Source organism: Aspergillus sydowii (assembly GCF_001890705.1).
Source record: "Aspergillus sydowii CBS 593.65 unplaced genomic scaffold ASPSYscaffold_13, whole genome shotgun sequence".
NCBI classification, from domain to species: Eukaryota; Fungi; Ascomycota; class Eurotiomycetes; order Eurotiales; family Aspergillaceae; genus Aspergillus; species Aspergillus sydowii.
In genome coordinates, this window is record NW_024467871.1 from 1 (window position 1) to 26,312 (window position 26,312).

General features: G+C 53.1%; 10 protein-coding genes across 10 annotated transcripts; 4 read left to right on the forward strand and 6 right to left on the reverse strand.

Annotated features, from left to right (window-relative positions):
- Positions 1-684: 684 nt before the first annotated feature.
- ASPSYDRAFT_464520 (uncharacterized protein) lies at positions 685-1,884 on the reverse strand. Its single transcript, XM_040847231.1, has one exon. It carries the CDS (start codon positions 1,672-1,674, stop codon positions 880-882), a length of 795 nt encoding a protein of 264 aa, XP_040698206.1. The 5' UTR covers positions 1,675-1,884; the 3' UTR covers positions 685-879.
- A 501-nt stretch (positions 1,885-2,385) lies between these two features.
- ASPSYDRAFT_464629 (uncharacterized protein) lies at positions 2,386-3,103 on the reverse strand. The gene has a single exon (XM_040847233.1). The coding sequence runs from the start codon at positions 2,879-2,881 to the stop codon at positions 2,471-2,473; it is 411 nt and encodes a 136-aa protein (XP_040698207.1). The 5' UTR covers positions 2,882-3,103; the 3' UTR covers positions 2,386-2,470.
- Positions 2,974-3,433, reverse strand: ASPSYDRAFT_464534 (uncharacterized protein). Its single transcript, XM_040847232.1, has one exon. The coding sequence runs from the start codon at positions 3,327-3,329 to the stop codon at positions 3,066-3,068; it is 264 nt and encodes an 87-aa protein (XP_040698208.1). The 5' UTR covers positions 3,330-3,433; the 3' UTR covers positions 2,974-3,065.
- Positions 3,434-3,773: 340 nt separating this feature from the next.
- Positions 3,774-5,189, reverse strand: ASPSYDRAFT_159811 (uncharacterized protein; the record flags this gene model as incomplete). Its single annotated transcript, XM_040842855.1, has 1 exon — positions 3,774-5,189. The coding sequence occupies one exon, from the start codon at positions 5,187-5,189 to the stop codon at positions 3,774-3,776; it is 1,416 nt and encodes a 471-aa protein (XP_040698209.1).
- Positions 5,190-7,149: 1,960 nt separating this feature from the next.
- ASPSYDRAFT_61033 (uncharacterized protein) lies at positions 7,150-9,663 on the reverse strand (the record flags this gene model as incomplete). Its single annotated transcript, XM_040849932.1, has 3 exons — positions 7,150-7,728; positions 7,752-8,811; positions 9,539-9,663. The coding sequence occupies 3 exons, from the start codon at positions 9,661-9,663 to the stop codon at positions 7,150-7,152; spliced, it is 1,764 nt and encodes a 587-aa protein (XP_040698210.1).
- Positions 9,664-9,726: 63 nt separating this feature from the next.
- Positions 9,727-10,396, forward strand: ASPSYDRAFT_49549 (uncharacterized protein). The gene is made up of 2 exons (XM_040847853.1): positions 9,727-9,948; positions 10,007-10,396. Exons 1-2 carry the CDS (start codon positions 9,933-9,935, stop codon positions 10,246-10,248), a joined length of 258 nt encoding a protein of 85 aa, XP_040698211.1. The 5' UTR covers positions 9,727-9,932; the 3' UTR covers positions 10,249-10,396.
- A 415-nt stretch (positions 10,397-10,811) lies between these two features.
- Positions 10,812-18,104, reverse strand: ags3 (alpha-1,3-glucan synthase Ags3; the record flags this gene model as incomplete). Its single annotated transcript, XM_040840085.1, has 4 exons — positions 10,812-10,860; positions 10,916-17,467; positions 17,522-17,697; positions 17,745-18,104. 4 exons carry the CDS (start codon positions 18,102-18,104, stop codon positions 10,812-10,814), a joined length of 7,137 nt encoding a protein of 2,378 aa, XP_040698212.1.
- A 3,013-nt stretch (positions 18,105-21,117) lies between these two features.
- On the forward strand, positions 21,118-22,843 carry ASPSYDRAFT_49552 (uncharacterized protein). Its single transcript, XM_040847854.1, has 5 exons — positions 21,118-21,420; positions 21,478-21,704; positions 21,756-21,990; positions 22,052-22,165; positions 22,226-22,843. The coding sequence occupies exons 1-5, from the start codon at positions 21,283-21,285 to the stop codon at positions 22,715-22,717; spliced, it is 1,206 nt and encodes a 401-aa protein (XP_040698213.1). The 5' UTR covers positions 21,118-21,282; the 3' UTR covers positions 22,718-22,843.
- A 1,033-nt stretch (positions 22,844-23,876) lies between these two features.
- On the forward strand, positions 23,877-25,857 carry ASPSYDRAFT_81460 (uncharacterized protein). Its single transcript, XM_040851090.1, has 4 exons — positions 23,877-23,994; positions 24,053-24,226; positions 24,280-24,472; positions 24,529-25,857. The coding sequence occupies exons 1-4, from the start codon at positions 23,902-23,904 to the stop codon at positions 25,629-25,631; spliced, it is 1,563 nt and encodes a 520-aa protein (XP_040698214.1). The 5' UTR covers positions 23,877-23,901; the 3' UTR covers positions 25,632-25,857.
- ASPSYDRAFT_464717 (uncharacterized protein) lies at positions 25,735-26,115 on the forward strand. Its single transcript, XM_040847235.1, has one exon. It carries the CDS (start codon positions 25,838-25,840, stop codon positions 26,069-26,071), a length of 234 nt encoding a protein of 77 aa, XP_040698215.1. The 5' UTR covers positions 25,735-25,837; the 3' UTR covers positions 26,072-26,115.
- The last annotated feature ends 197 nt before the right edge of the window (positions 26,116-26,312 follow it).

A 26,312-nucleotide genomic window follows, 5' to 3' on the forward strand; every position in this document is an offset into this window, starting at 1 on the left:
CCGTCGTCGATATCTCAGGTTGACCCTCTGGCCCGGGCCCTGCGGCGAATCGGTCAAGCCAGATCCAGGAAACCGTGCAAAGGTGTCAGAACCGTGGTTGGACGCGATTTCAACCCACCGCTAGCAGATATTCCCCCCCGGCCGCCTGCGGCCCCCAGGCCTGGGGAGGGCCAAGCGAGGGCGCAACGGGCCACAGCCTGAATGCGGGGAGCCCGGTGCGCTCGATCCTGGGCCGCCAGGCACCGAAACACCTGTGGAGCCAGTTGGCGCGGTAGGCTGGTGGGCGCGGTGCCCATGTACGCCGCGGCTTCACGCTGTGGTTCCAGGGTCACCGCGGCCGCCCCGACTTGCCCGTCTATACTAGATCCATCGGTGTATATCTTCGGTACGTTGGTGTATCCTATGCGGTGGATCAGGTGGGCGGTAATTGCGAGGTCTTTCCGTGGTTCGATGGTGGCCGGGGGTGGCTCCCACCACGGGGGGTTATGAACGGCCACCGTATCTCAATCTCCGCGGCGTCGATGCCGGTTTGGCTCACCAGCTCCTCTTCGGCGACCTCAAACGGGGACTTGAGGCTCCAGTGAAACGTCCTCTGGGCGGCGAACCCCGCGTATCCCGGGACTGAGGCCACCCGGGTAAGGGCGTTCAGTCGGACAAGGCGTAGGGCTATCGTTATCGGGGTGAGGTGGAGTTCGGTGTCGACGGCGGCGGGCACTGGTGCTACGAAGCAGCTCGGAATCGAGTGCCCGGCGGCACGCCGCTGGACGACCGTCAGCTTCCGCACCTGGGCGTCGTGGAAGGCTGACCGTCCCCTGGTTCTGGGGATGTGCCAGACGGAGGCGGCGTGGGTGGCGATGGGGGCGATGCAGGCGCGGTAGATCAGTCGTTTTCGTGGAGGGATAGTCCCCAGCGGGAGCCTCCCAGGGCGGAGAGGGCTTGAAGGCCGCGGGCGCAGCAGCGGTCGATACAGTCGAGATGGGGGCCGAATGTGAGGTGTTGGTCGAGGTGGACCCCCAGGAGTGTAGCACTGTTAGTAGGAGGGACTAGTATGCTGTCCAGAGCCAGTGGTGGCCCTAGCCCCGGGCACCCCTGGTTCCGGGGGAACGCCCGGCAGAGGGAGGGGTCGTGCTGGTGGAGGAGGGCGAATTTTTGGGGTGCGAAGACCGAGGCATGGGTAGTGGCCCATTGGCGGCAACGGGCTTCGAATACCACATCGCGGGCTTGACAGTTGGTGCCGGCCGAGTCGCTGACCGCGAGGATGGTGGTGTCGTCGATGTAGCCCAGCCGGGTAATGGCTGCAACGCCCCGGGGGTCGTGAGGTTCCCCGGGCTCCGGCGACGAGGTTGCGGAGGGAGGTGCAGTGCTGGGCTCGGAGGGTTCATACAGTGAGCCGTCTGTGCCGGCGGCGCTGGAGGTACGGTATATCGGCGAGGTTGGAAGGCGGAGAGTTGGCGTCGGGTATTGGGGCGGTTCCTGGGGGAGTTCTCGGGGACCCGGGCGTGTGTCAACGAGTTCCTCCCCCATCAGGTCAGCCTTGTAGAAGAGGTAGAGGATCGGCGACAGAGGTAATCGCTGGGGGATGCCCGTGGCAATGGGAGCCCGCGGCTGTTCGAACCCTGAGAGCGCCAGCACAGTGTACCGGTCCCCCAGGAAGCTGCTCAGCCAGCGGACCATCCCCTCCGGGATCCGTCGTTTGCGTAGGCTGTGGAGGAGGCGGGCGTGGGAGACGTTGTCGAAGGCGCCGGAGATGTCGAGGAACAGGGCGCTGACAACCTTGCCCTTCTTCCAGGCTGCAGTGGTGGCATCCAGCACTGAATGTAGGGCGGTCTCAGTCCCCTGGCCCTTCCGGCCGCCGTAGTGGTGTTCGGGCTTGGTCCTTGAGGCCCCACGACACCAGACAGAGGTCGATTGTGGAGCCTGACATCCTGGGACCTCCAGGGTCGAGTTCGTTGTCGTCGTTGTTGGTGTCTGGGTGCCCTGGTGCCGGGGTTGTCGGTGAGGGTGGCAGCTGCTGGCCTCTGGGGAAGGGCCGTGGGGGTGCCAGTGTCGGTGTTGGTGTTGGTATCGTTCGAGCGGGTGGCTTGGGCGTCACCCATGCGGGAGGGCCGCGTGACCAGCCCCCGCGGGGTGACTACGTGGAGGGGGCGGGATTCGATCAACGTGCGGAGTTTCTCGCCGGCATGTCGGGACCACCGGCCAGGCCTGCTCCAGAGATGGTTGTGGGCGTTGAAATCTCCTATGATAATGTGCTCGGCGGTAGGGTGCAGGCTGTCGGCGAGGGAGAGAGCGTTGTGGAGCTGAGTCTGTTGGGGGAGTTGTACGCGTTGTGGATATATATAATGGGGGCGGAGGTGTCGTTGAGGTCGATGGTGACGGAGGTTGTGAAAGCGTCCAGGTACATTGGTTGCCACGCCATCCCCTTTCGAATGCAGAGGCAGGTTCTGGGGATCTCAGGTCGGGCTACGCAGGGCTAGACTAGGTCGAAGTGTCTCCTGGCTTCCTCCGGTAGGTGTGTCGAATCAGTAGTCGGGTTCACCCATGGCTCCTGGATCGCTAGCACCGCGTGCCTAAGGATATGTTGGCCCCTAAGCAGCGTTGCCAACGCCAGGTCCAGGGAGTTCCCAACGTTGAATTGGAGGACCGAGAGTGTGAGGGGTTCAGGGACCGGGGTTGCTGGTGGGGAGGTCGGCGGGGAGGAGGCTGAGGAGGCCAGGGAGGCGGAGGAACTGGAGGAGGCAGATATCTGGGAGGGAGGGTGAGAGAGCAGGGTTCGTGGGTCTCCTTGCTGTCGGTGGTTAGTACTCTTGCAGTGGTTAGTGGTCCTCGTCCCTGCGCCACCTCCCGAAGAAGTGTCCCCGCGAGCCTTTCTTGCGCGAGGCATGCCGGTTGAACAGCCGCTTCGGGGAAGGCCTCCGGGTGAGTAGCGTCTCTCTTGTTCTTGCCCCAAGGGGGTTGCTCCTTCCGGCAACGGTATGATCACCGCGTTGGGGTCGTGATACGGTGGTCGAGGTCGAGGCTTGGGCGGTCCGGTACCTTGTTGAGGGAACGCTGGAGGTCTGCAGAAGTTAGGGTCGTACAAGGGGTGTGGTGGGCCCCCTTCCGGCGGTTTCGTTGACTCTCCGAACCGGGTGCTGGGGGACTCCGAGTCTTGCCCGGTGGTGGTGGTGTCGGTGTTGGTTGGGGGCGGTTTCGGTGGGAGTGGGTGAATCGGCTGGGTACGCTGGGCTTGGGGTGTCGTAGTTGGGGCAGCTCGATTCGTTGCCGGTGAGGATGGGGGTTTCAGATCGATTAAGTAGAGACAATTCCACACGGCTGACCCCCCAAATCATGCAGTGAGACGCTGTGGTGACGATGTCATCGTCGCATGATTTCCGACGCCCTGATAATGGAGGGTTGGAATGTCCAGCACTTGCGAGTGGGCAAAAAGGCCATGAAGCATGTACTGTGGGGAATCGCCAGGGCTTATGAAGGAAGCCTCGTATGTGATGGACGGGAACATCGCGGCCGGAAAGACCGCCCCGAGTGAACCAGTGTGAAATGACTTGTCACTCCCAGCCACTTGAGCATTTGGCTTTGCAGATCCATGGCCTTCATTGCTTGTCTATCTTGGTGGAAGAGTCACAATTCACCGCTGTTTGCAACAGAGCCCTTGATAATCAGGCCCGGCGGGGATCACTCGCAAGTGACCATGCTCCAGAATGAACATCCACATTGCGCTATTACGGACAGTGTACGGGTGATTTGGATGTCATTTAAAGATCCTAACTGCAGGCCTACTCGGGCGTACCTTTGGCTGCCTCTTCCACAGCCAACATAGCCAACCGCCTCGCCGCTTCGGCTATTCCAACACAGCGGCGTATCTCTGTATCATCAGAACGACTCTCCACGGTTGAAAGTTCATCGTCACCATAATCAGCGATGTAAAAGTATACCCCTGCCTCGCCTACAAAGTTTGCCCTATCCAATACGACAGCAAACACACCACAGGGATGACCGACGGTGGCTTGAGCGCCCGCAACCGAGTTAAGTTCATTCTGAGGAGTAACCCGGTGCAGCGCAGCCGGTTCACCGTCATTGACCGCGAATTTGTGCAGGGCACCAGGAGCAAACTCGGTGGATTGAGACGTGAGGACTGCATCGTGGGCAGCGCGGATGCCAGACCAAGGGTTAGAATGCGACTCTGGAATTGAGAATTTAAAATTCATAGTCTTTGGCGCAGGCAGATGGAACTGGAGGACAGAGCTGAACAGGCGTGCCGTGCTTTCTAATAGAGGAGTTGAAGTGGTATTATCAAGGTGGCTAAGGAAAGGCGTACATATCAGATACTGCAAGTCAGCCTCAGCCCCCTTGGGCGTGTTTGCCACTGTCACAATGCCGCCGTCTTGGGTGACGTGCACTGATGAATCCAGAGTGAATCTGCCTACTGCAGTCTGCTGAGATAGCTGGGTTCGGATCTCCTCCTCAGATGGCAGAGGTTGGTCCGGAGGGGTGCCCTCATCGGTATCCATGCCAAAATGCAGTTCTCCACCTTGGCCGGAATTGAAGAAAATGTCTAGAACAACCAGCTGATCAACATATTCCCGTAATGTGATGCGCTCAGTCGATAGCTCAAAGCTTTCCAAATAGCTTTCCTCTGGAGGATGGTCTAGAATCTGCGCATCATCAGCATCGCTGCGCGTGCTGGAAAAGGTGCGAGTGAAGTTGAGCAGGTCGGGCCCTTCGGCAGAAGCTCCCTCATCATGTTGATCTAGATGATAGCTATGGGAGCGTAAAAGGACACAGCGCCCAATAGGAGGTTCGTTGTCAAAAATACCTCTGAAAAATTGGGGGATCAGTCCCGGTGCGTTTTCAACGCCCGACCGGTGGTGCCGTTTGCGAAAGGCAATCTCACGACGGTTGTGGTCGATGCAGGCAAAGGAATCAGGGGGGCAGTATGAATATATCTCAAATAATGGCATAACTTCGTCATCCCAAAAGGCACCCAGGAGATAGTCACGGAGCTTTTCATGATCTGGATCCAGTGGCACTAGACTGTAGATTTGGATGGGGACCAAATGTTCAGGGTCTGGTTCATTATGAGGCCTGACGTATTCTTCGAGGACAACGGGATGGCCCAAGTGGTCCTTGTAATGGCAGACCTGCTGCCAGCCCCCGCGGAGCCCGTTGCTATCACTGCTGCTGTCGGACATTGCGGTGAAAGATATAAAAGAAATGAACACCTGAAGGCCTGAATCGAGCTCAAAATAAGGTTTCCGGCGCGGGGCAGGAGCCCGGGGGAACCCTAATCCGGCTCGCCTCCGCGGCCAAGCGGTAAGGTACGCCAGAGGATCAGTGAGTGTGGGCATCTATAAGGGAAGCTAGACCTTACCAAGTGCCTGATTAAACACCCGGGAAAGGCAGCGCTGGGGCTATATAAGGGTCTCCCGAAGCCCTATCCCTCAGTCATCATGCAGCTCCGCTCAGAACGCTCCGCGTTGAACCATTGCCTCTTTAAGACCAAGCAACACCCTGATGGTTGGTGTACTTGCTGGAGCCAGGCCAGGCAGACTCCCCAGCACGTTTTACTAACGTGCGAGATGTGGCAGGCGGAGCGAGTGGAGATAATGACCAAGATCGCCGCGCGAACAGATATTAGCCCACATGCCAGCTACAATACATTGGTTTCCGATCCCAAAGCAGTTAGGTTTGTGGCTGACTTTATATTAAGAACAGGTCTGCTAGGTCAGTTCAGGGAAGTGCGGTTAGACCCAGAGGCCGCCCCACATGGAAGCAGCAATCTCGCCCTGAATGCTTAGCCTCGCCTGGCATAAGCTTGCTATGCGCCTCCATTTGAGAGCGACCACAATACCCCGTACCACCCTGGATATAATATATTGCAAAGAATTGGATGTTGGAAGCAACTCTCATACGAAATTTTTGACAGATACAGTGTAGGATTTTGTCTCTATTGACCCTGTGGGACTGTGACTGTGGGACTGTGATCGTCAGCATATGCTGTTTGGCGCAATATTAGCTTGACGCGTGATAACCGAGAGGTGCTATCGGGGACTCTTCGGAAAGCCATCCTGTGCGTTCTTTTTCTGGTTGAGCACTAGCCTTAACTCACTTTGTCACATTTGCCTATCAAGGAAGCACCCATCGCATCGGATGGCCCCGCGGAGGTAACCACAGCGCCGCAGCAATTTAGTGCGGTATTCTGCGGATTAGTTCCGTAGTGATTTGGAGTATGGACTTTGGACATTAATACCACTGTTATTATCTTATTGTGGATACTTCTTGCAGGAGGCTGCAAACGCTGCTTCGCTTGTTCCTAGGTTCCGTGCCTGTCCCTGATCTAGACCAAATGCATGAGCTACCAAGGCAGCCTTAGTAACAGTACTGGTGCGTAACTGCGTATTGCTAGGGCTACGTGGGGATAACCATCGGGTGGCCTCGTCGATACGCCAACGCTAAGATGATATTGCGCCCCTGCATACAGAGAATCTTAGCACGATCGGTCCGGTCATGCGGCACAGCCGAGATTCATTATTTCTGAGGAGCTCGTCAAGTAGTTTGGTATGATCCATATTCTGCCAAAGGCAAGTCGGCCGACGCACCTGCAGTGGTAGAGTACTAGATCCTTCATACACAGAGAGTGGTAACGCGGTTACACGACTAGGTATAATGTGCCAATGTCCCATGTCCCGACTTGGGCCAGTGTGAGCCGGAGCTGTACTCATTGCCTTTATTTTGTATCCTGAGACACCAGTCTTCCATTTGCCAATACTATTCTTCTCTACAAGGTGTCCGTTCTTTCTTGTCATTGTCACCACGATGAAGCTCCCTCTTTTCTTCCTGTTTGCTCTTTGTATATCGAAAGCAGCCGCTTTCGGCCTCTACGGCTGCTACGAAAGCCTCCTATACTGGCAAGCGTATCAAATGGACGAAGGTTCCCACGATAAGAAGATTGCAACAACGGCCTGCGCGCGAGATTCAACAACTGCTCGGGCAGTTGGCCCGGCCACAGGAGGGCGCTGCAACCTGCGTCAATTTCTCTACTACATTACGGACAACGAGAAGGAAAAGGCAATCATCGCGGACAAGAATACACTTAAGGATGCCGACCTGGCCAAGGAGAAAACCGATCTCGACGAAGTTGCTAAGAAGAAACTATTTAGTTTGTTCCATGCCTAATAAGTCGAAAACTTCCTCCAGACTGACCGTCAGGCTTCCCTTGTCTAGAATTTCTCTCTTCCAGGTCTCTCTCGAGACGGCGCAATCAAGGAACAAAACAATATCGACATCACCAACGCCGCAATCCATTCCATTATATGGACCTTCTTCGCGTGCCCCTGGTTGGACGGGGTCATGGAGCTTCACGACCGGGGACCGTTTTTGTGGGGAGTAAAGATCTGACGCCATGTAATAGTCACCCCACCAGTCGCTGTTCACATGCGGCGTCCTAAATTTCTCTGCGGCATCAGGAACGGCTGCGCAGATATCATTTTGGAATTGTTTGTTCGATGAGGCCTTGGCTTCACGCCACAGGCCGCATCCGACATGCTTAGATAGCCACCACAGCTTGGGATCTTCAGGTTCAGGCACACTGGGATCCAGGGGGTACATCTTCTCGCCCTTTAGAAGTTCAGGCGCAGCGCGCAGAAGATCATCCCACGTCCATGTATAGTTTGCAACTATGCAGGCTCTTAGGCAATCCTCGAACATATCTGGTCTTTTATGTGCAAGTTTCTCATAGGTATCCAGTGAGCGACATTTGGATACCAAATAAGTTCTGGCAGTAATTCCCCAGGAGTATCCATAGTGAGCCAAGTTAAATTATTAGATATAATGCGCCGGGCATTAATCGCGCGTCTAATTTTAATCTCGTGTCTCTGTTGCGGGTGTTCAGGGATCTGCGTACTCCACCATTTAGCAAAAGTTGGATTATGGTAGATACCATGTACAACCATCGCCCATTCATCTTCAAGCATCTGTGGTCGTCGAAGTCGTGCATAGCGATCAATTTCGCCATTATATGCAGCAACTTTAATAAGTTTGTCCTTGTCAATAAACGGGAGATCAGCAGGGAGTGATGTATACACCAGCGGGAAGTAATCCTCTGGTGGCTTGGGGTTGAGGCCTTCGCAGTCATGGTCATCAATGCCCCAGTCTTCGATAATATTAAAGTAATGGGGCTCCGTGTGATATACCGTCCATGGCATATGGGCCCGTGTAATATCCCGAGGGCCAGAATACTTTGTTCGGACTGTAAGACTTGAGTAAGGAGCAGTGTCACCGTTTAGAAATGCAACTCGGCAGCCAGCAGTATTAACCGTACATGTATAGTCATTCATAATCTCGAATTTAACGGGTTGGGAGATAATAAGACTATAAATCTCCTGGCTGCCCTTGCTTTTTCTTTGAGCAGCTGTGTACCCAGCTTCTTCTGCAATATGCACCTCTGGGAGAACTTTATACAGATTAAAGTAGCCCCCAACAGCACAGGCCCGAGCAACTTGATACACTATATCTGGGTATGTCTGTACTAAAGCCCGGAGAGTCTCCTCCGTTGGAATATCTGGATACCAAAAACAATAGGGCACCTCCTCAGGCGTTAACATGGTTGGGATAATGCCGCTCATAATATCCCGGGCATTTAGAGCGCGCGTGAAGTCAAACGAGACTCCATAGAGCTCCTGGGCAAAGCCATAATGATGCCGTATGCCGCGAATGGTGCACAGTCGGTGAACCTCCTCCTCGAATGTCTTTGGAATTCGAGACCCCTGGATTGCGGCCTGGCAATCTTCTGCGTCGTATTGGCCGTTGTCTGGGCTGCAGGACCTCAGCCAGTCTTCTAGGCCTGGGCTGATTAAATCTGCCATTGTATCGCGGCGGGTGAGTAGGGAGTGAGTAGGAGGGAGTGGGAGCAAGGTAGAAACTGTCTGCGCAGTGTGGACTTTAAATCGCAGTAATAATAAGACCATGTAATTGTAATGAGGATACCGCTGGTCCAAGTGGGGGAGTCGGATTGAGGGCGGTGGACACACTCGGCAGATGACCAATCACCGCCACAACTTCAACGATCGCCCAAAGGGGTAAAAGTAATGATATTAAAACGAGTGTGTAGAATCTAGATACAGGCAATTTAGGAGATTCTAATATAGCTTCAAATGTGTGATAACCTAACCTGGTTGGGCAGGGAGACGATGATCAATAGGGTTGGCTGATCTACATGGTGGTTTACCGGTCTGAGCGGCAACCGATTCTTGGCGGTCATCGTTCGACAGATGCAGAATAGAAACAGCCCTTTCTGACAGGAGAATTAGTGATGGGAACCCAGCTCTTAAGCCTTCTCGGAGAATATTAAAGATTGTCGTGGAATTTTATTTATCAATTGCCGCGCACCCTGTTACCGTGGCGTCACCCGAGTCTGGGTATGCCCGTGGAACTCCTGTCCGTCGCCAAACACTGCCAGCAAAGGAAATGCAAATATCATTATTCTAACCAGCCTCTTAAAGAAAGCCGCTCTGCATTTCCTAATTAACCGTGGCATACTCACCAAGTGACCTTCCGCCCTACATGCTGGTGACTGGTTTCGTTCCGTCTGTCGCGAATTTGAGCCATTGGATGCTCTGCGCCACCATCTATGAGATCAGCGGCTGATGAAGACCCGAGGTGCAGCATGGCTTGCTAACTGGATTGAACGGCTGCCATGTCTTGATCGACAAAGTGGTTACACTTGTTATTGGCGGGGCCACCATATGCTCTGTGGTTTTGGGGTTTGTTCGGATTGCACCCAAGCAATGTCATATTGTATGACGTTTTATTATTTTATTGTGGATGGGATAAATATATAATAGGCAGAAAGCTGGTACGATCAATAACCTTGCAACTCGCAGTGCACGAACTTTTTATACAGATTGACCTTCATACCAAATCCACCGATCGTTAATATGCCTGACAAGAACAGTAAGTTCAACATCAACACTATAGCTAATATCACCATTCACTGATAACATGTGGATAGAGAACCCCCTCGGCGGCGTGACTGATACTATCGGCAAGACACTTGGTGGCACGACCGACACCCTGGGCAGCACGGTTGACAGTCTCGGAAAGACCACAGGCGCGACTACTGAAGGCGCCGGGCAGACTGTCTCCGGTGCCACAGGGGGCCTTGGCGATACAACCAAGAACACTGGACAGGGTGTGCAGGACACCGTCCAGGGTATTGGGAAAGGGAAGCCGACTGCAGAAAAACCAACTTAATCTTAATAGAAGCTCGTGAAGGAAACTGCGGTTTTTGATGTTGTTAGTGGACGACTGGCAGATTTATTAATTTGGTTTCATAATTGATGGATATTATTTTGATCGTTGTTAGTGTACTATAGTAATGAAATTGATACAATCACTGTAACTTCTGAATTCGCGTCCATCATTGTCCGTACTGATATCTACTCGACACTGAAACCCCTATGCCTCCTAGTTCTATAAATGCCTTGGTGGCTGGCCCACTATTTAGCAGCGCGCGGCCCAGATCGCACTCGATCTATAGGACTACCGAAAGCTGCCGGGCCGTAGGCACCGAATTTCATGTCGCGCCTGGGGCGATGATCGGGGCCTGTACGATCAGGATTCTCCCGTGAATGATATGCAGTGGTCCAGTGTAACCCTGCGTGGGGCACGTTGCGCCGTCTGTGGCCTCGTTGAGGCTGGCTGGCTGGCTGCCCTCATGAGTCCACCCAGAGGGAAGCCCATACGATCTCCAGTGGTAGCTCGCTTTGGGGAAAGAGGGCAAGAAGCAATCTATTAGTTCACAGGACTAAACAGACTCACGGCCGGTTGAGCTGTTCTCTGCGGTAGAACAGGAGGAAACCAAAGCTGTATTCAGTAAGTCTATAGTGCGTCGAAATTGGCAAAAGAGGAAGGTTTGTACCTGGCCAGTAACTGGAAGAACAGCGCAATCCAGAACCACGCATTGCCGATTGTGCCCATCGACATGACCACGTTCGGCGAGATAGCACCCGGGCCCATTCTATTCGGTGCGAAGCCGCGCGCGCAAATAGTAGCGATTGACCCCAACGCCTGCGCGGCGAGAAGGACGAAGCAGACATGGACTCTTGTCAAGGTCTGTAAAAGGACCATACCAAGGCCGACCTTCTGGACCTCATCGAGGACACCGAGCCAGAGCCACAGGCATCTAGATACGATAGCACCAGACGTGAAGCTTCCAGCCCACGGAAGGTATAAACCTATATTGGACGTTCCCCACCATATCTGCGCCCAGCGGGGCGAGCCTAGGCTCAGTCCAAAGACAGGCAGGATCCAGCTATGTTCCTTGGACAGGCGGCGGAAGACATTGAGGATAAACACCCACAGGATAATGAAGAAGCTGATCACGAGGATGGTGACTTGCCACGTTTTGGCGTGCCTGGAAGACCAGAGGAATGACCAGTTGCGCCCAAAGGCGGCAACGAGGAACCAGTTCTGCACGACGACCATGAAGAAGAACCAGAGAACCGTCCGGCGGCGGAAGAGCGATGTGTAGAAGACAAGGATTTGACTGGGCGCCTGACGGTAGTACTTTGGCAGGCCAAGAGCAAGGAGCACTCCGGTAAAGAAGCAGACAACAGCTATCGGCATCGCCACGGCCGTGAGCCTCCATGTGCTCAATGCGAGGGAGGACACGCCTCCGACTTCAACAGCGGTGACCCTGGAGCTCCAGTACCACAGGGCAACAGTATACAGCTGTGAGAGGCCCTGTATAAGGCTGGCGCGAAACATCCAATCCTTGACAGGGACAGGGCCTTGGTCGCCAAAGTTCAGAGCGAAGAATAATGACCCACTAGATGACGCTACTGCATAGATACCTGCGGCAACGTTTTGCGCCCATTCTCGTCCAACAGCCGACGTTCCAAACGGAGATACGCCAAGGACAGTAAAGGCCATGCAGTATATAAACCACGCGGAGCTAAGGAGGACCACCGCCGGCAGACGGGTGTACATAAACCACCACGCAATCGATGAGACACAGTAAATAGTTGCGATCACGTATAACCTGGTCGCTGTCTCGCCTATCTGGCCGACAAGCAGGGTGATTTGCGCAGAATTGGTCGCGATAATCTGTCCAAGGCCTAGGAATAGAGCGTAGACGGGCCAGTCTCCGATCCGCCGTCTCATGAACCGTTGAACGGCGATGGGGCGCCTGTACCCCAGCCGGGAAAGCCAGCGGTCAATTTCGTCAAAATCACCCTGGTTCAAATTGTCCGTGGAGTCAGAGGGGCTGCTGCTCTGCGGTGTCCGAGGGTCAAGAGAATCCGGGCTTATCGGAGTGATGGATTCCTTTACATGATCTTTGTTTAGCTGCACGTCGTTGTATATGTTATAGAACTTGCGCTCGCTCTTCATCAGGAATGTCTCAATGCAGCAGTCAGCTATCGAGTTCTTCTTGTCCAGGTTGCTGATCAGCTGCTCGAAGCGCCGCGTGAAATGGCCCATGCTGTCTGTAAAGGTCGGATCGACCTTCTGCAGCTCGAAGAGCTGCTGCTGGTTGCGATCGCCCACGACAGAGGCGAGAGACAAAACGGAAATATTTCCGGAAGTAGGGAACGGTGTGCTCTGGCCAGACTCGAGTTCCATTTGCACTGGGTACTGGGGCCTGTCAGAAGACAACCTCGGCGCTGGAGAGGAGGCGCCTGAGACGCAATACGGCGAGTTGGGCATGGAGAAGTAGGGCGTTGTACAGATGTCCCCATTGCTGTCTTCGTATACAACAGGCTGGTCACTGGCCTGGTATCTGAGGGTGTTGCTCGTAGCCTCATTTGGAGAGGAATAGACTACCGGACGCGAATGATGGTCATCTTGGTCACCTCGATTTGCGTCGGCGTCGCAGGCCTCCCTATCCAGCTGGGTCTCAGTGGTCTGCTTGCCGCGCAAGAAGCTCTTTCTCAGACATTTTCTGACCTGATCTGCTCCGGCCCGTGGGTCAAGGGAGAATTTATGACCCGGACTGAGCTTACTGTCACTCTCCGCCTGCGGCTCTTGAGGCCGAGACTGGGCATCTGGGATCATCCTTGGCCGCGGTGGCTCTGATATGGGCCCGGTAAGTGTTCCTCTGTTGTTTGCGTGTTGGATATCGATGGCTGACCTTTGCAGGACTTCCAGTTTCCGGATCCATTCCAGGACAGGGAACCGCTGCCTCGCAGAAATCATTCGCATCTCTTCCCGGGCCTCTTGAGCCGAGTCCAACGCGGACTTTATTGCGGTCTCTAGCTGGTACAATAGATGGCGAGTCGCGTCGGATTCCACAGTATACCACCAACCAGGCATTTGGCCAAGGCCTCCAATGCGAGAGCCAATGCCCAGCGCACCCTTACGACCAAACTCAACCGCAACCAGCCCAAATGGTTCGTCCCGGGACGGGATTAGAGTGAAGTCAGCGCCAGAAAATATATATGGAGGCAACACGGTGAACTCTGGTTGGGAGAAGACACGACCGGGAAACATGGCCATGATCCGCTGTAACTTGCTCGCAGCCAGCTTGCCGTACAGGTCGATGATGGGCCCAACGCAGATGAACTGCGCCTGAGGTCTGGCAGATAGTATCTCCGGCATAACATCCGCAATTAAATCGATCCCTTTTTGCTTCGACCACCGGCCTACGAATACCAGGAGATCAGAGTCGAGGTCTTCCGTTAGCTCGGCCCATCGCTGCGCCTGCAGCTTGTCGTTGTTCCGTTCCTCGCGACGTGGAAGGGAGATATTCATGTCTGTGTTATCGCCGACAGCACCAGTGTCGGAGGGGTCTGGATTTGGAAGACTGCCGACTTTGCTAAGGCTCCAGAAGATCGGATACCGAGCCCACGAGCGCTTTCCATACTTTTCAGAGACGCCCACGGCGCCGAAACCGCGTTGATGAAACCGAAGATAGCTTGCACCCGTGTACAGGAGATTAAACACGTTTCCAAACTGGCAGTAATTGGTCGCAGTTTTCACAGGTAGGTTGAAGACTGAGCAGACTTCCTTCTTCTCCTGCTGTGTCCGTAACGGCCAACGCCCCTGGAATTCCGCATTGTGCAGCGATAAGCAGACTGGGATGGTTCGCGTCGGCAACAGGTAAAGTGGAGCCAGGCACCCATGGAAATCGTTGATGTGATAGAGGTCAATCGAAGGAAATCGCTTGATCATCTCTGCGATACACTGGTTCCAAGCCGAATAGTAGATCGCGCTGTCAAGGTCATCCATCCGAGCCGGGTAAGGCTCTGCCTTCGTCTGCTGCCGGAAGACTGGGGCGTCGAGCAGGGCATAGGTGATATTGTTCACGACGTGGTACTGTAGGCTTACTAGGTAGGGCTTCCCAAGGATGGTAACCACTATAGGCTCTGCTGTTGTATCTTTAGGATACTCAATGTCTCCAACACAAGGGACTACCCAGATAAGGTTCTGGTGCCCAAGGTGCTGGGACATGAGCTGTGCCATGACTCCCAGGCCGCCGATCTTGACCTTGATTTTCCAATCCTCAATGTTGTATTCCATAGTGGCAATAAGCACTGTACGTCGTTGCTCGAGAACGTCCGCGGTAGCATTGTCCGGCAGCACGTGCCGGTTGGATATCGCCATTTCTGAGCCATCATACCCTGCGAGAAGCCCTTTGGCCTTGCTCCAGAGCGGCAGCAGTTTACCGTCTTTGGTCTTAATACCATTTGTGTTCAACCTAATGCGATAGAACGTTCTCTTAAAAATAAATGCCCCGATAAGCCCCATCAGAATGGGTAGAACCCACAAGAATATGAAGAGGACAAGTTGGGCCCATCCTGACCCGGCGGGAGTCATTTGATATCGAAGGTTAGCGTCATTCAGGGAGATGGTCCAGCCAAGGTAGGGGGGTTGAGGTGGCGTGGTGATGTTGATCATGTTCGACAAGAGATAGGAAGGAGGGAGCTTCTTAATGACAGACGAGTTGTCTACATCGCCGTAGACCTCTGTAGGGTCCAGTACGCCACCCGGACCGACTCCCCAGACACTGATCTGGGCGGCGGATGGCCACTCGTCCAAGAAATCGTACTTCCAGCGGCGCTCCTTGGTGTTGTACCTCATCCTGTTATCCAATCCTGCATCATACCCGTACTGGTTGTATGGGCCATTCCACCACAGGTGAGGGAACCTCCGCGGAACACCGTCTTCCCAGTCATAGTCACCCTCTTGGATATAGTCGCTGCTGCCGGTGAGCCGCGAAAAATACTGTACGCGGACGTGGGTTCCCTTCCACTTCTGAGTGTCTGTGCCGGTCCAAGGAGCAACGTCAATCGTTGTGTTGCCAGCGGTATAAGCTGTCCAGTTCGACCATGTGCGGCCAAAGCTGGTCGAGTAGCGGAACTGGTCAGCCCCGGCCGCCTCATGCTGGATGTAGATACTGCCGTTGACCGATTTGTTTACAAGGCTAGAGGAATAGTTGGCGAGTGGGGTGATCAGTGGGTTTGTTATGGTCCCCAGCCGGAACAGAAACTTGTCGACGGCATTGGTTCGGACTCCGGATGTCGTCGAAGCGTTCTTAACGGCCAGCTGGTGGACACCATGATGGACGTTTCTCAGCTTGGCGGACCATATCCAGACAGTGGGAACGCCCCCGACGCGGTTATGACTGCCCGCCTGTGGGGTGACCTTGTTGCAGCTAACGCTGGCTGTATCAAGGCTTGGTGTGGTGCCCGCCTGCGTAGTAGAGCCTAGCGAGATGGATTGCTGAATGCTGTTACAGTCCATCTCTTTTGAATACCCAAGCTGAATTTCAACGGTTTCGCCCGTGTCCTCCGAGGCCAACAGGCGTGCGTCGTGGCCGGGACGAAAGTCGGTGATGGTTGGACCGGGTTCGTTGAAGCTGTCCGCCTCCACGTAGGCACTGTATCCCCATGGAGGAAGGGTCATGTTATGAACACATCCGTAGTTTTCGCTGTTGCCCTGGCCGTCGATCTCCCCAGGACCATCTTGCAATGAGAGTTCGTCGTAAGGGTAAAAGAGATTCTTCAATTTGGTCTGGGGCTGGTAGGGTGCCAATATCGCACGTTTTGGGTCTTTGCAGTCACCACTGTAGGTCACGGTCTTGTTGTCATTATGATACACAAGCCAGAGGCGGCTGCTACGTTTGGAGTCTGTCTCCTTTTGGGCTCCTGGAGGGTAGCTTCGCAATACTGACCACAGTCCGGTCACTGTCGGCGTGTCCGATGAACCGGGGAGATAGACGTCTTTGGTGATCTGAGACAAGGTCTGAAGGTACATGCCGTCATTAGCCACCGGATATTGCTCCCGGATTTCGAACATGCGCTTCATGATATTGCGAATAGGGTGGGCCGGGTTGCGCTGGTCATAAGTGACATTTATGTCGTGACAGCCGTAAAGCCCCCGTTCATTGGGGAAGTCGAAGAATTTCGTTGTAGTCAAGTTCCAGCAGCCATGCGTCCACCACGCGGTCTGGTATGTCAACGGCTGGCGACCAAACAAGTAATTGGTTGCAGTAGCATCGAAAACATACATCTCCTGCTCCTCACCCCACATAGTGAGAGGGATGCCAGGAAGCACCAGCGTGACGACGAAAAGACCAAGCAGGTATTTCTCAGTGCCATTTTTGATAGCTGGCCAGCGAAAATTATCTTGGTTGGACACGCCGTACATATGTCTTGGGTCCAGTTCACCAGTGGACGGATTCAAGAGATCATTCGTCACAAGCATTTGATTCCACGCATCGATGAAATCCGTGGGCAAGTCGAAGCCGGCAACAAGGTTGCCGTCCATTCCCAGAAACCGGGTCATCGAACGATAGATGGTATAGTGGAACGCAACTGCATCTACTGCCTGGTGACCGTCTTCTCGAAGGAAGTACTGAGGGTCTGAATTATGCTTTAGCTGAATAGCAGCGGCAGCGGTGTCAGGACGCTGATTTGGCTGACGGCCACGGTTAAGGTAGAGGCTGCCAAAGGTATTGCCAGACGTTATTTCGCCAGGGAGGAAGAAATTATCCTTGCCATATTTCTTTGCACATTCGCGGAATGCAGCGGATATATCAGCCAGAGGCTCAAGGGTGGCCTGCACCGCTTTATCATACCGGAAACCATCAATATCCAGACTAGCGATTTGTATGCAATAGTGCCTAGCGATGACATCGCGCACTGGCTTATGCCATTCGCGCAACCGGTCTTGCACAGAGGCAAACTTAGTTAGCTGGCGTTGCCAGTCGGGGAAATTGCCAAACGCCTCCAGTTCCCCATGCTGATCGAAATCACTATTGTAGCAGCCCGTCAAATTCTCAACACCACCAGATGTCAACGGAAAGCCAGTCTCGTTCCAAAATTTGGGGTAGTCGCAAGTACTGTTGAACTCATTGCTGAATTTAAAGTCAGCATACCGATGTTCTGTGATCCACTGAACCTCATATTCGTCGGTCTGAAAGTGTGCTGAATCATTGAGGTGGCCCTTGAAACCGATCAAGTTACTCAAGCTGCATAATACTGTAAACATACGGAAGCCGGACGTCCCAGAGGCACAGACTCACGTTGCTATTGTATTATCCAGGATGACATACATATCACGGTTGTGAATCTCGGTGATGGTTCGCCTCCAGTCTTCCAGCGTGCCATGGTGCATGTCCAACAGCGTTGTATCAAGGGGGGAATAGCCATCATAGGACCAAGGCAGGTTCATCAAGGCCGTTCCAGCAAAGTAGATACCCTAATCTTTATAAGCAACAGACAATCACGGCGGCCGGTCCCACATGCCTTGAAACCCATGCCCTTGATATAGTCCAACGTATCAATTAACCCAATCAGATCACCTCCATGGCGCATCTGATTCGAGTTCACGACATGCTCGAACGCGGTACCTTCAATGTCATCATTAGTCGGATCGCCGTTGGCGATCCGGTCCAGAAAGATAGTGTAGAACGGAAAGCGCCAGTTGTCAGGCGAAGGGTGGTATTTATGGTCGGGCCATTCCCCCCAGTAGTCAATCGGCGCTTCCGCCGATCTGTTTTCATTCAAATTGTAATCGACCAGCGACTCGGTGTAGGGCCAACTTAGCACAGTACGGACCAGTAACAATGGGATGAGCACCGCTGAGCGCTGTCTCTCCGTAAACATCTCTGCTGTGGTTCAATCCCTATGAGATTGGTGAACGGAGTCAGTCAATCAGGCTGCGAAGTCCAATAGACTAAATAAGGGAGGGCGCAAAGGAAAGCACCAGCGAGCATGGGTCAACCACTGCATGTTAAAATACTACCCTGGCCTCGAACACCGTGGACGAAAGCCAGCCAGCCAGCGCTGGTGCGCTGCTTCTAGACTCTCTGTGGTGCCCGGAGTGGCCATAGCGTCGCCGACAAGCTTTGCAGGTTTCCATGTAATGACAATAGACCGGCGTCTCTTACAAGAAGGACATGAGATACCTGAACATGGTCGTCAGCGGCAGGGCTGGCGTTGCAGTGAACCGTGGGATGACTTTCTATGACAGCATAAACGGTGAGTGCGCTTGCCGGGAACTGCACAGAGGAGCTACTTGAATATCTGGTCACATATCACTGTCTAGTGACGGTCTTTGGTTGTCAACGTAACGTCTCTGCTCAATGGTTACAACACGACAAGTAATTTCTTCTTCACGACCACGATCAAGAATCGTATTTATCAAATTCAGCTTTACCATCTCATTTATGCTAGTATTAGTCCTCTCGAATGCCATTAAGATCAAATTCGCTCACTGGTGAGACTTAAAACAGACTAAGTCTGAAGTGTAGGCGTAATTGATCAAGGCATAGTGGAGCAGACACAGTACAAATTTGGGAACTTGGTCCCAATATTTGCTTACGTGCGTCTATTTCCTCCCAGCTATTGGCAAGATAATTTACGATCATTGAATAGCTTGCCGCAGCAGGGTTTAGAAAGCCAAGGTCCTTTAAGTAACTTGTAAATACTTCAGGTTATCGGCAGATTACAGCCTAGTCGAGTGCATCATCATTCCTGACAAAGATGTAGACCAGTCTGTGACGGTGTGAAAAATGCGGCACATAATCTTTACTACAATAAGGGTATGGCTTTCCCAGTGAATGCAACCTTGAGTTGGATAAACTTAGAGCTGATCCTGTCGAAAGATCTAATGTTTGTGAATGGAGGTCTGATTGTCTATCGAATCTTGGTGGTCCCTTTACTGGGCGTCTGAATATACCGCCGAATTTGCTCTGATATAGATAGTATTGAAGTTGTGGAAGAAGGTATGGTATAAGAAGACGTTCAGAGTTGCATTCTGTTGATCCTTCTTACTAGCTACAGAGTGGTTACTATTATACTACAATAACAATCCAAACGATGGAGAACTGTTGAGCCGCCGAAGTCCCAACAATATGCAATGCTACCAAATATAAATTTGCCTCTGCCTCTCGGGCAATCCAAGGTGACCCTGGGCCCACCGGACCCGGTAAACTTGTGTTTTTTGACAGCGGCCTAGAACGGCCGAATAATGCATCAAGCTCACTAGTTTGAATATTTTTACGCCAAGCTGAGCTCCCGAAAGCCAACTCCTGATAAATTCGAAGCATCCAAGGGTCTTTAGTCCCGCACCCCAGCATCGTGCTGACTAAGAAACCGTTGAGACGATGCCTGAGGCAGCAGCGCGTATGTGGTGTTGGATTCCGGGTCGATGACCAAATCACCGCCTCAACTTTGACGATGTCTAAATCAGGTAAAAGTAATGGTATTGAGGTCTCTAAAGAAGAATCTAAATACGCGTAATTTAGGCAATTATCCGGTCAGATTACGCGAGTAGTGGTGTATATCAACATGTCGAAGCTTCGTAGTGAGGTTTGGCTCGTTCTCCGTTAGCAAGCGGACCGTTTGGGCATTGTCGCAGATGCCCGAGTGGACGGGTGCGCAAGGCAGCCTATACCCTCCCAGGTGTCGATCCCGGAGATGCCTCGGAACAGGATACTGACCTGTAGGCCCTCCTTCCACGCGGTAGATATGATTTCCAGCGCGGAATGGAGGACCGTCTCCGTGCCCTGCCCCCTACGCCCTTCGAAATGGTAGTCGGGGAGGAGGTTGTGCGATTCGGCGAGGTAGGCAAGGCGGGAGGCAAGGACCCCATGGAGGACCTTGCGCATGGTATTGAGTAGGGCGATCGCGCGGTAGGATTTGGGGATGGTATAGTCCCCTTTCCTGAGTTTCCGGAGGGTGACGGCGGTTGATTCTCGGAAATGGGCAGGGCAGTAGCCCAAAGGGGGGGCAAGCGTTGTACAGGGTCGTAGGCCGAAGAAGTCTCTTGGATAGTCAAGGATAGAGAGGCCCGAGATGACCTAGAAGGGCAAGATCCAGGGCTTGAGCTTTGCGAGATGCAGCATTGTGACTGTGAGGTTTCTGGAGTTTAGCTGAATGTACTCCATGATGCTCAAGTACTCTGCGTATCGCTCGAGATACCGCTGCACGACATATCCCGGGATATGCTTGCGTAGGAATCACCCATGGAGGAGTCAGAGTACTCATAAGTACCGCGCATGTTAGATTTGAGCCTGTCCTATAGTCGGGGCGAGGCCGCTCCAGCCTGGGTTATTAGACGACCTAATTGAGGGGAAATAACGGAAGCAGACATACCATATTTCCTACAGAGTGGGAGGTGGGATTTGGATTATGTAGAGGTAACCCCGGACCGGACGGGGAATAGATGACGAATATAAACGTCTCAGTTCTCTCTCTGGATTTCTGCAGGCGATTTCTCGGCGGGCCCGCGAGCAATTGCCGGCATTCTAGGGGGGAAATGCCTGCTCTCTGCAGGAGATTAACGCAGTCCAACCCGTCCAGGCTCATTTTACGCGGGATCCACTGGCCCCAGGACCGGCACGGCGGTTCGGCTCCAACCCAGGCCTCGACCGCTACGGAGAATAACCCAGCCAGTGAGAAGCTGCAGCCCCGGCGTGCTTCTACAGAGCAAGTCTACTGGTCTGCACGGTGGCGGCAAAGCGTTGCAGCAGACTTTCGTCGGCAAAGAGTCCCACCGCCGATCGCTGGCGACGCAGACCCGTTGGATTGCAGGCAACCTAACGCTTATCCTGGTCCAGCGGTCAAGGGTCGGGACGGGCCCAGGGACTGCAAAGCTATGGTCCATACGATATCCCGAAAAGGGCGTGCACGGGTCTCTGCAGAACTGCCATGCGATGCGTAATTTCGGCAATTGCCAAGGGGTGGGTTAGGAGATTTATTCCAAAATATCTTGTAGGTTCATTCCCTTGTGCCCGTTTGCCTCCTTTGCCGTACAGCAAACTACTTCGCTACTGTCAAAATGGCCCAGTTTGAAGTCGAAGCCTTTACCCTGCTGGCCATCGCCCTCGTGGCCATCGCAATCCGTGTCGCCGCACGATGGACCACAGCCGGGCCCGGCAACTTCCAACTCGATGATTATCTTATGCCATTAGCAGGGGTACTCCCTTTCACTTTCTGTCAGGTCTTGCTGTCCAGCAAATACTAACTTCCATAGGTGGTGTATGGCCTCGAAACAGGCGCCGCATTCTGCGTCGGTGCTTGGTGGCAGGGCCTCGCCAACAACTCCATGACCGACGAGCAGCGTGCGGCCCTTGACCCAGCATCGCAAGAGTATGCTCTGCGGGTCGGCGGGTCGAAGACGCAGGTCCTCGGATGGTCGCTTTACACGACGCTGCTGTGGTTGTTGAAGACTTGCATGGCTGTTTTTTATTCACGGCTCACGTTCGTGCTTTCACCACCTATTCAAGGGCACTGTACTGATGGCGACAACAGGGCCGGCCTAGTCAACATGAACATACGTGTCAAAATTGCATATATCCTTATCGGTGTCACCTACATCACGGTCATCTGCTCCATCCTTTTCGGGTGCCATCCCATGAAAAAGAACTGGCAGATCTACCCTAACCCGGGAAACTATTGCCAGCCTGCGGTATCGAAGATTGATGTCTATGTTACAGTTACCCTGAATGTTGCGACGGATTTGTATCTCATAACCATTCCAACTCCGGTACATCCATCCCTTGCCATCTGTCTATACAAAGCCACGAAACAGCTGACAGTAGTACCAGGTTCTATTCAAAGCCCGCCTCCCCCTCCGCGAGAAACTCGAACTCCTCGTCCTCTTCTCCGGCGGGATATTTGTCATGGCTGCGGGAATCCTGCGCTGCGTGCTAATTGTAACTGCATGTCTCCCTCTTCCTTCCATTCTTTTATAAAAACTGAAACTAACCAGTGGCAAATAGGCCGGCGCGAACGGCGCATCCCAAGCCGGCAGCTGGGCCTGCCGCGAGACCTTTGTCGCTGTAATAATCGGTAACGCACCCATGGTCTACCCGTACATGCGGCGGGTCGCCAAAAGCGCCGGTCTGTATATGACCACGCAGCGCTCACGGACGCGCTCTCGCACAGCCCGCAGCCAGAGCTACCCGCTATCAGACGGGGACGAAGTTAAACTCAATGGTCCCGGCATCTCGCAAAGCTCAAAGAAGAGGAGGTTTAGACACCCGCTGTCCCTGTCGGAAAGCCAGTGGAGAGATGAGACGAGTATGGAGGATGAGGCGTGCATGTTGGGTATGCATACCCTGCCGAGGCATGTTCGTGTTGAGGGTTTGCAGAGGAGGGAATCGGGGAGAGCAAGGCCAATGGGTACGAATGGGAGGTCGGAAGACAATGAGGTGGAAGGGGAAATGAAGGGAATTAAGGTCGTGCAGGAGACGATTATTGAGAGGCGTTGATTACTATACACTTTCATTTGTTTAGGATTCGGTTCAGATTGTGTACTCTCCTTGCCCTTCAGCGTCCATACTGCTCTGTTGAATTTTACAACTTATACTCCCTATATTATAAGGTCCTGTACGGTTCAACAACCCTGGTCTGCCTTTGCCCACGTACCCCGAGTTCTCGGAGACCTTGATCGCGACCATCAAGGACCGCGCACAGTACATCAGTGTGGCCCAAGTTTGTTGAGAACTACTAATCCTCCATAGACTGGGCCAATATCTGGGCTTCCCCAGATCCGTAAGCTGGCCAGTGGCAGAAATTACTACCTCATGACATCGCTCGCAAATGATACTTGTGGATAAGCACTCTGGAAAGACAAGATTTAATGCACGAGTGGGACAGTTAGATGCATACAGATTCACTGTTCAGGAAGGAGAGAGAAGCTTGAAAAGTAAAAATAATATCACGTACCAATTGGCTTAGGCCCCACCATAAATATCAGCCTGAGACGTTTCAATGCTTGTTAATGTACAACTCGAGCCAGCCAATATGCCCACGGTCTCTACTGCCCGGTCTCTACTGCCCTTATACACAGCAACCCCACTCCGCCAGCCACTTGACCTCGGAAGCGGACTATACGCCGCTTTGAAGGTTCTTGGCTGACAAGCAGTGCGGGGAAATTCTGGGGCAGAGGCTTTGATGAAGGCCCGAGCTTGCACCCATCTTGGTGACAATGTTTACGATATTGCTTTCCTATATCTCCTGTTAATGAATTTACTCATTAATGTGTTTAATACCCCTGCAGGCAAATCACTTTAGTGTCTCTCTGATTATATCAATAAATCGGCACAACTGTTGAGCCATTCCTGGTTTTCACAGCCACAGCGCATGGACCGAATCTTAAGCTTCAGGCTAAGACTCCTTCCCCAGAAAGCACGTCACTCGTGAGCGGGGAAGAAAAGCTTCGTTGTATTCAATTCGCGAGACAGAGCGCAACAGGGTTGCATCCAGCCCGTCATGCACACTCGGCAGCATATTAGGGCCAATGCGTGCATAGTGCACCGGGTTATTATTTACCTCGGGAGAAAGGGACAGATACAAGGGCCCGGTACTTGAGAGTTATATAAAGCCGGCAGTCACCTCTGGTACTTGTGTTCAAGCAAAAATAAGAGCAAAAACTAATCACACAGCCACAGCCATGAGGAACTATATGGCCGCCGGGTGGTTTTACTCCCCCAGTCAAATCGGTCGGTACTTGGCTACGCGTGTGTCGAGTCTCAAGCCTCCTATGGTGTGATCTCCGGATTGCGAATTTCTATAAATTCTTAGCTAAAAATTTTGGTGGGTAGAATGAACTGCGAAATCCATACGCCATCCTTCGAGAACTGACAGCGCACCAATGGCTGATGTTCGCTGCCGGCTTTCTTGGATGGACATGGGATGCTTTCGATTTTTTTACGGTGTCGATGACAATTACCGAGATTTCAGAGGCCTTTGATGTATCATACTCGGACGTGTCCTGGGTAAGTCCTTGAGAAGGCAGCTTGCTTTACTCGGGCTGATATCCATTTGTCAGGGCATGACAGTCACTCTAATGCTCCGATCCGTTGGTGCCATCATATTCGGAATTTTGGCTGACCGGTACGGACGGAAGTGGCCTATGATCATCAACCTGTTCCTGTTCATCGTTCTTGAGCTTTGCTCCGGGTTCTGTAACACATTGCCCCAATTTCTGGGCGTTCGGTCTTTATATGGAATTGCAATGGGAGGTAGGATCAATTATCCTTGCCGAGTGATTGTGGCAAAGCTAATCCATGTATGATAGGGCTATTTGGTCCAGCAGCCGCTACTGCGCTAGAAGATCTCCCATATGAAGCTCGTGGCGTGCTCTCCGGGCTGTTCGAGATGGGATATGCCACAGGGTATCTGCTTGCGGCAGCATTCTACCGCGCTCTCGTCCCAACCACTTCCCATGGTTGGAGAAGCCTCTTCTGGTTTGGGGCGGGCCCTCCAGTGCTGATCATCGCGTTCCGGTGGTGGCTGCCAGAAACAAACCATTTCCAAGTCATGAAGGCAGAGCGTGAGGCTCGCGCCCAATCAGGAGGAGGCGAGAGTCATTCTCGTACGGGGGGCCTTCGAGTATTTGTCCGCGACGCTGGGCGTGCCCTTCGGGATAACTGGGTACTCTTCGTGTACTTGGTTGTGCTGATGACGGGCTTCAACTCCTGTTCGCACGGTAGCCAGGATTTCTACCCGACTTTCCTCAAAGATCAGGTTGGGATGGGCGCCACGAACACGACGGTCATTACAGTTGTGGGCCAGGTAGGCGCTTTGCTCGGTGGATGCACCATAGGCTACATCAGTACTTTCTTCGGACGTCGTTTGACCATGATGGTATCGTGTGTTCTGGGCGGAGCTTTGGTCCCCGCCTATATATTGCCACGTACGATGTCACTTGTTGCTGGCGTCTTTTTCCAACAATTTTTTGTCGGCGGTGTCTGGGGCCCGATCCCCGTTCACTTGCTTGAGCTATCACCGCTGGCGCTTCGCACGCTCATGGTGGGCTTGACTTACCAACTCGGCAACCTTGGATCCTCTGCCTCTGCTACTATTCAGTCCATCATTGGGGAGCGATACCCGTTACCTCCGGGACCAGATGGAGAGAAACGGTTTGATTACGGAAAGGTTATTGCTATCTTTTTGGGCGCTGTCTGGGCATTTGTCTTATTTTTCCTTTTCTGGGGTCCAGAAATGTCCCAAGAGGAGCGCGATGAAGAAGCAGAGGCAGCGCTACGATTGGAGCGACTGAGGGCCGAGGGAGTCAGTTTAGCTGAAATCGGACAGCAGCAGTTCACCAAGGATGTGGACCAACGCCTTGACCAGGAGGAGATGGAAGGGGAGAAGGTAGAGGCTGTGCATCTTGCGTGAACAACGGGACATAAAGTATGGTCCATCCGCACTGGAGAAGCTGGGTTGTTACGGGCAGTTAGCAATGTAAAGAGGGCTCAAGATACGTCAAACATGACACACCTTATTGTAAATTGATCTTGAGTCTTAAGGTATGAGGATTTGTCAAAACGAGCTGAGCAAGAACAAGAAGAGATGGAAGAGATCCCTTGCTCAACTGCAGGGCAATGTTGAAATTATCCCTCAGCCACAGGGGACTGTTGGGGGACAGCCGCCACTTGAGTGCTCTACGCATGACGACCTGGAGGTCGTTCAGCCTTTCGACTTGCTTGGTACTCATGCCCGTGATTATAGCCGATTATTCCCCACCACGGTATTCCAACATTCCAAAGTTCGGTCTCTTCGGTAGTGGAATCTGTAGCATATCGATGGGACCGCTCCATTTACCGGTAATACTCTAGCTGACATTCCTTGGAGTCGAGGCCGGCATCATCACCGTACTGGTGCTCGACTGGGTCTTCACCATCCTGCGGTTCATTGGTGGCCGCTTCATTTGCATCCCCAATTTCCCTTAGCTGTCATTTTACCATGTTGGGCTTTTAGACATCGGTTATGACCACCCAATACTCCAGCCGACATTCCTTGGAGACTGTCGGGAATCTGCATTATGTGTCCTTGAGAACATTGAACCAGCTGAAACGC

Coding starts and splice junctions, on each gene's coding strand:
- ASPSYDRAFT_49552 (XM_040847854.1), top strand. CDS start 21,283: ATGGCCCAGTTTGAAGTCGAAGCCTTTACCCTGCTGGCCATCGCCCTC. Junction 21,421..21,477: donor ATCTTATGCCATTAGCAGGG/GTACTCCCTTTC, acceptor TAACTTCCATAG/GTGGTGTATGGCCTCGAAAC. Junction 21,705..21,755: donor GTTTTTTATTCACGGCTCAC/GTTCGTGCTTTC, acceptor TGGCGACAACAG/GGCCGGCCTAGTCAACATGA.
- ASPSYDRAFT_81460 (XM_040851090.1), top strand. CDS start 23,902: ATGAGGAACTATATGGCCGCCGGGTGGTTTTACTCCCCCAGTCAAATC. Junction 23,995..24,052: donor CGAGTCTCAAGCCTCCTATG/GTGTGATCTCCG, acceptor TTTGGTGGGTAG/AATGAACTGCGAAATCCATA. Junction 24,227..24,279: donor CATACTCGGACGTGTCCTGG/GTAAGTCCTTGA, acceptor TCCATTTGTCAG/GGCATGACAGTCACTCTAAT.
- ASPSYDRAFT_464629 (XM_040847233.1), bottom strand. CDS start 2,881: ATGCCTCGCGCAAGAAAGGCTCGCGGGGACACTTCTTCGGGAGGTGGC.
- ASPSYDRAFT_464717 (XM_040847235.1), top strand. CDS start 25,838: ATGTTGAAATTATCCCTCAGCCACAGGGGACTGTTGGGGGACAGCCGC.
- ASPSYDRAFT_464534 (XM_040847232.1), bottom strand. CDS start 3,329: ATGATTTGGGGGGTCAGCCGTGTGGAATTGTCTCTACTTAATCGATCT.
- ASPSYDRAFT_464520 (XM_040847231.1), bottom strand. CDS start 1,674: ATGGTCCGCTGGCTGAGCAGCTTCCTGGGGGACCGGTACACTGTGCTG.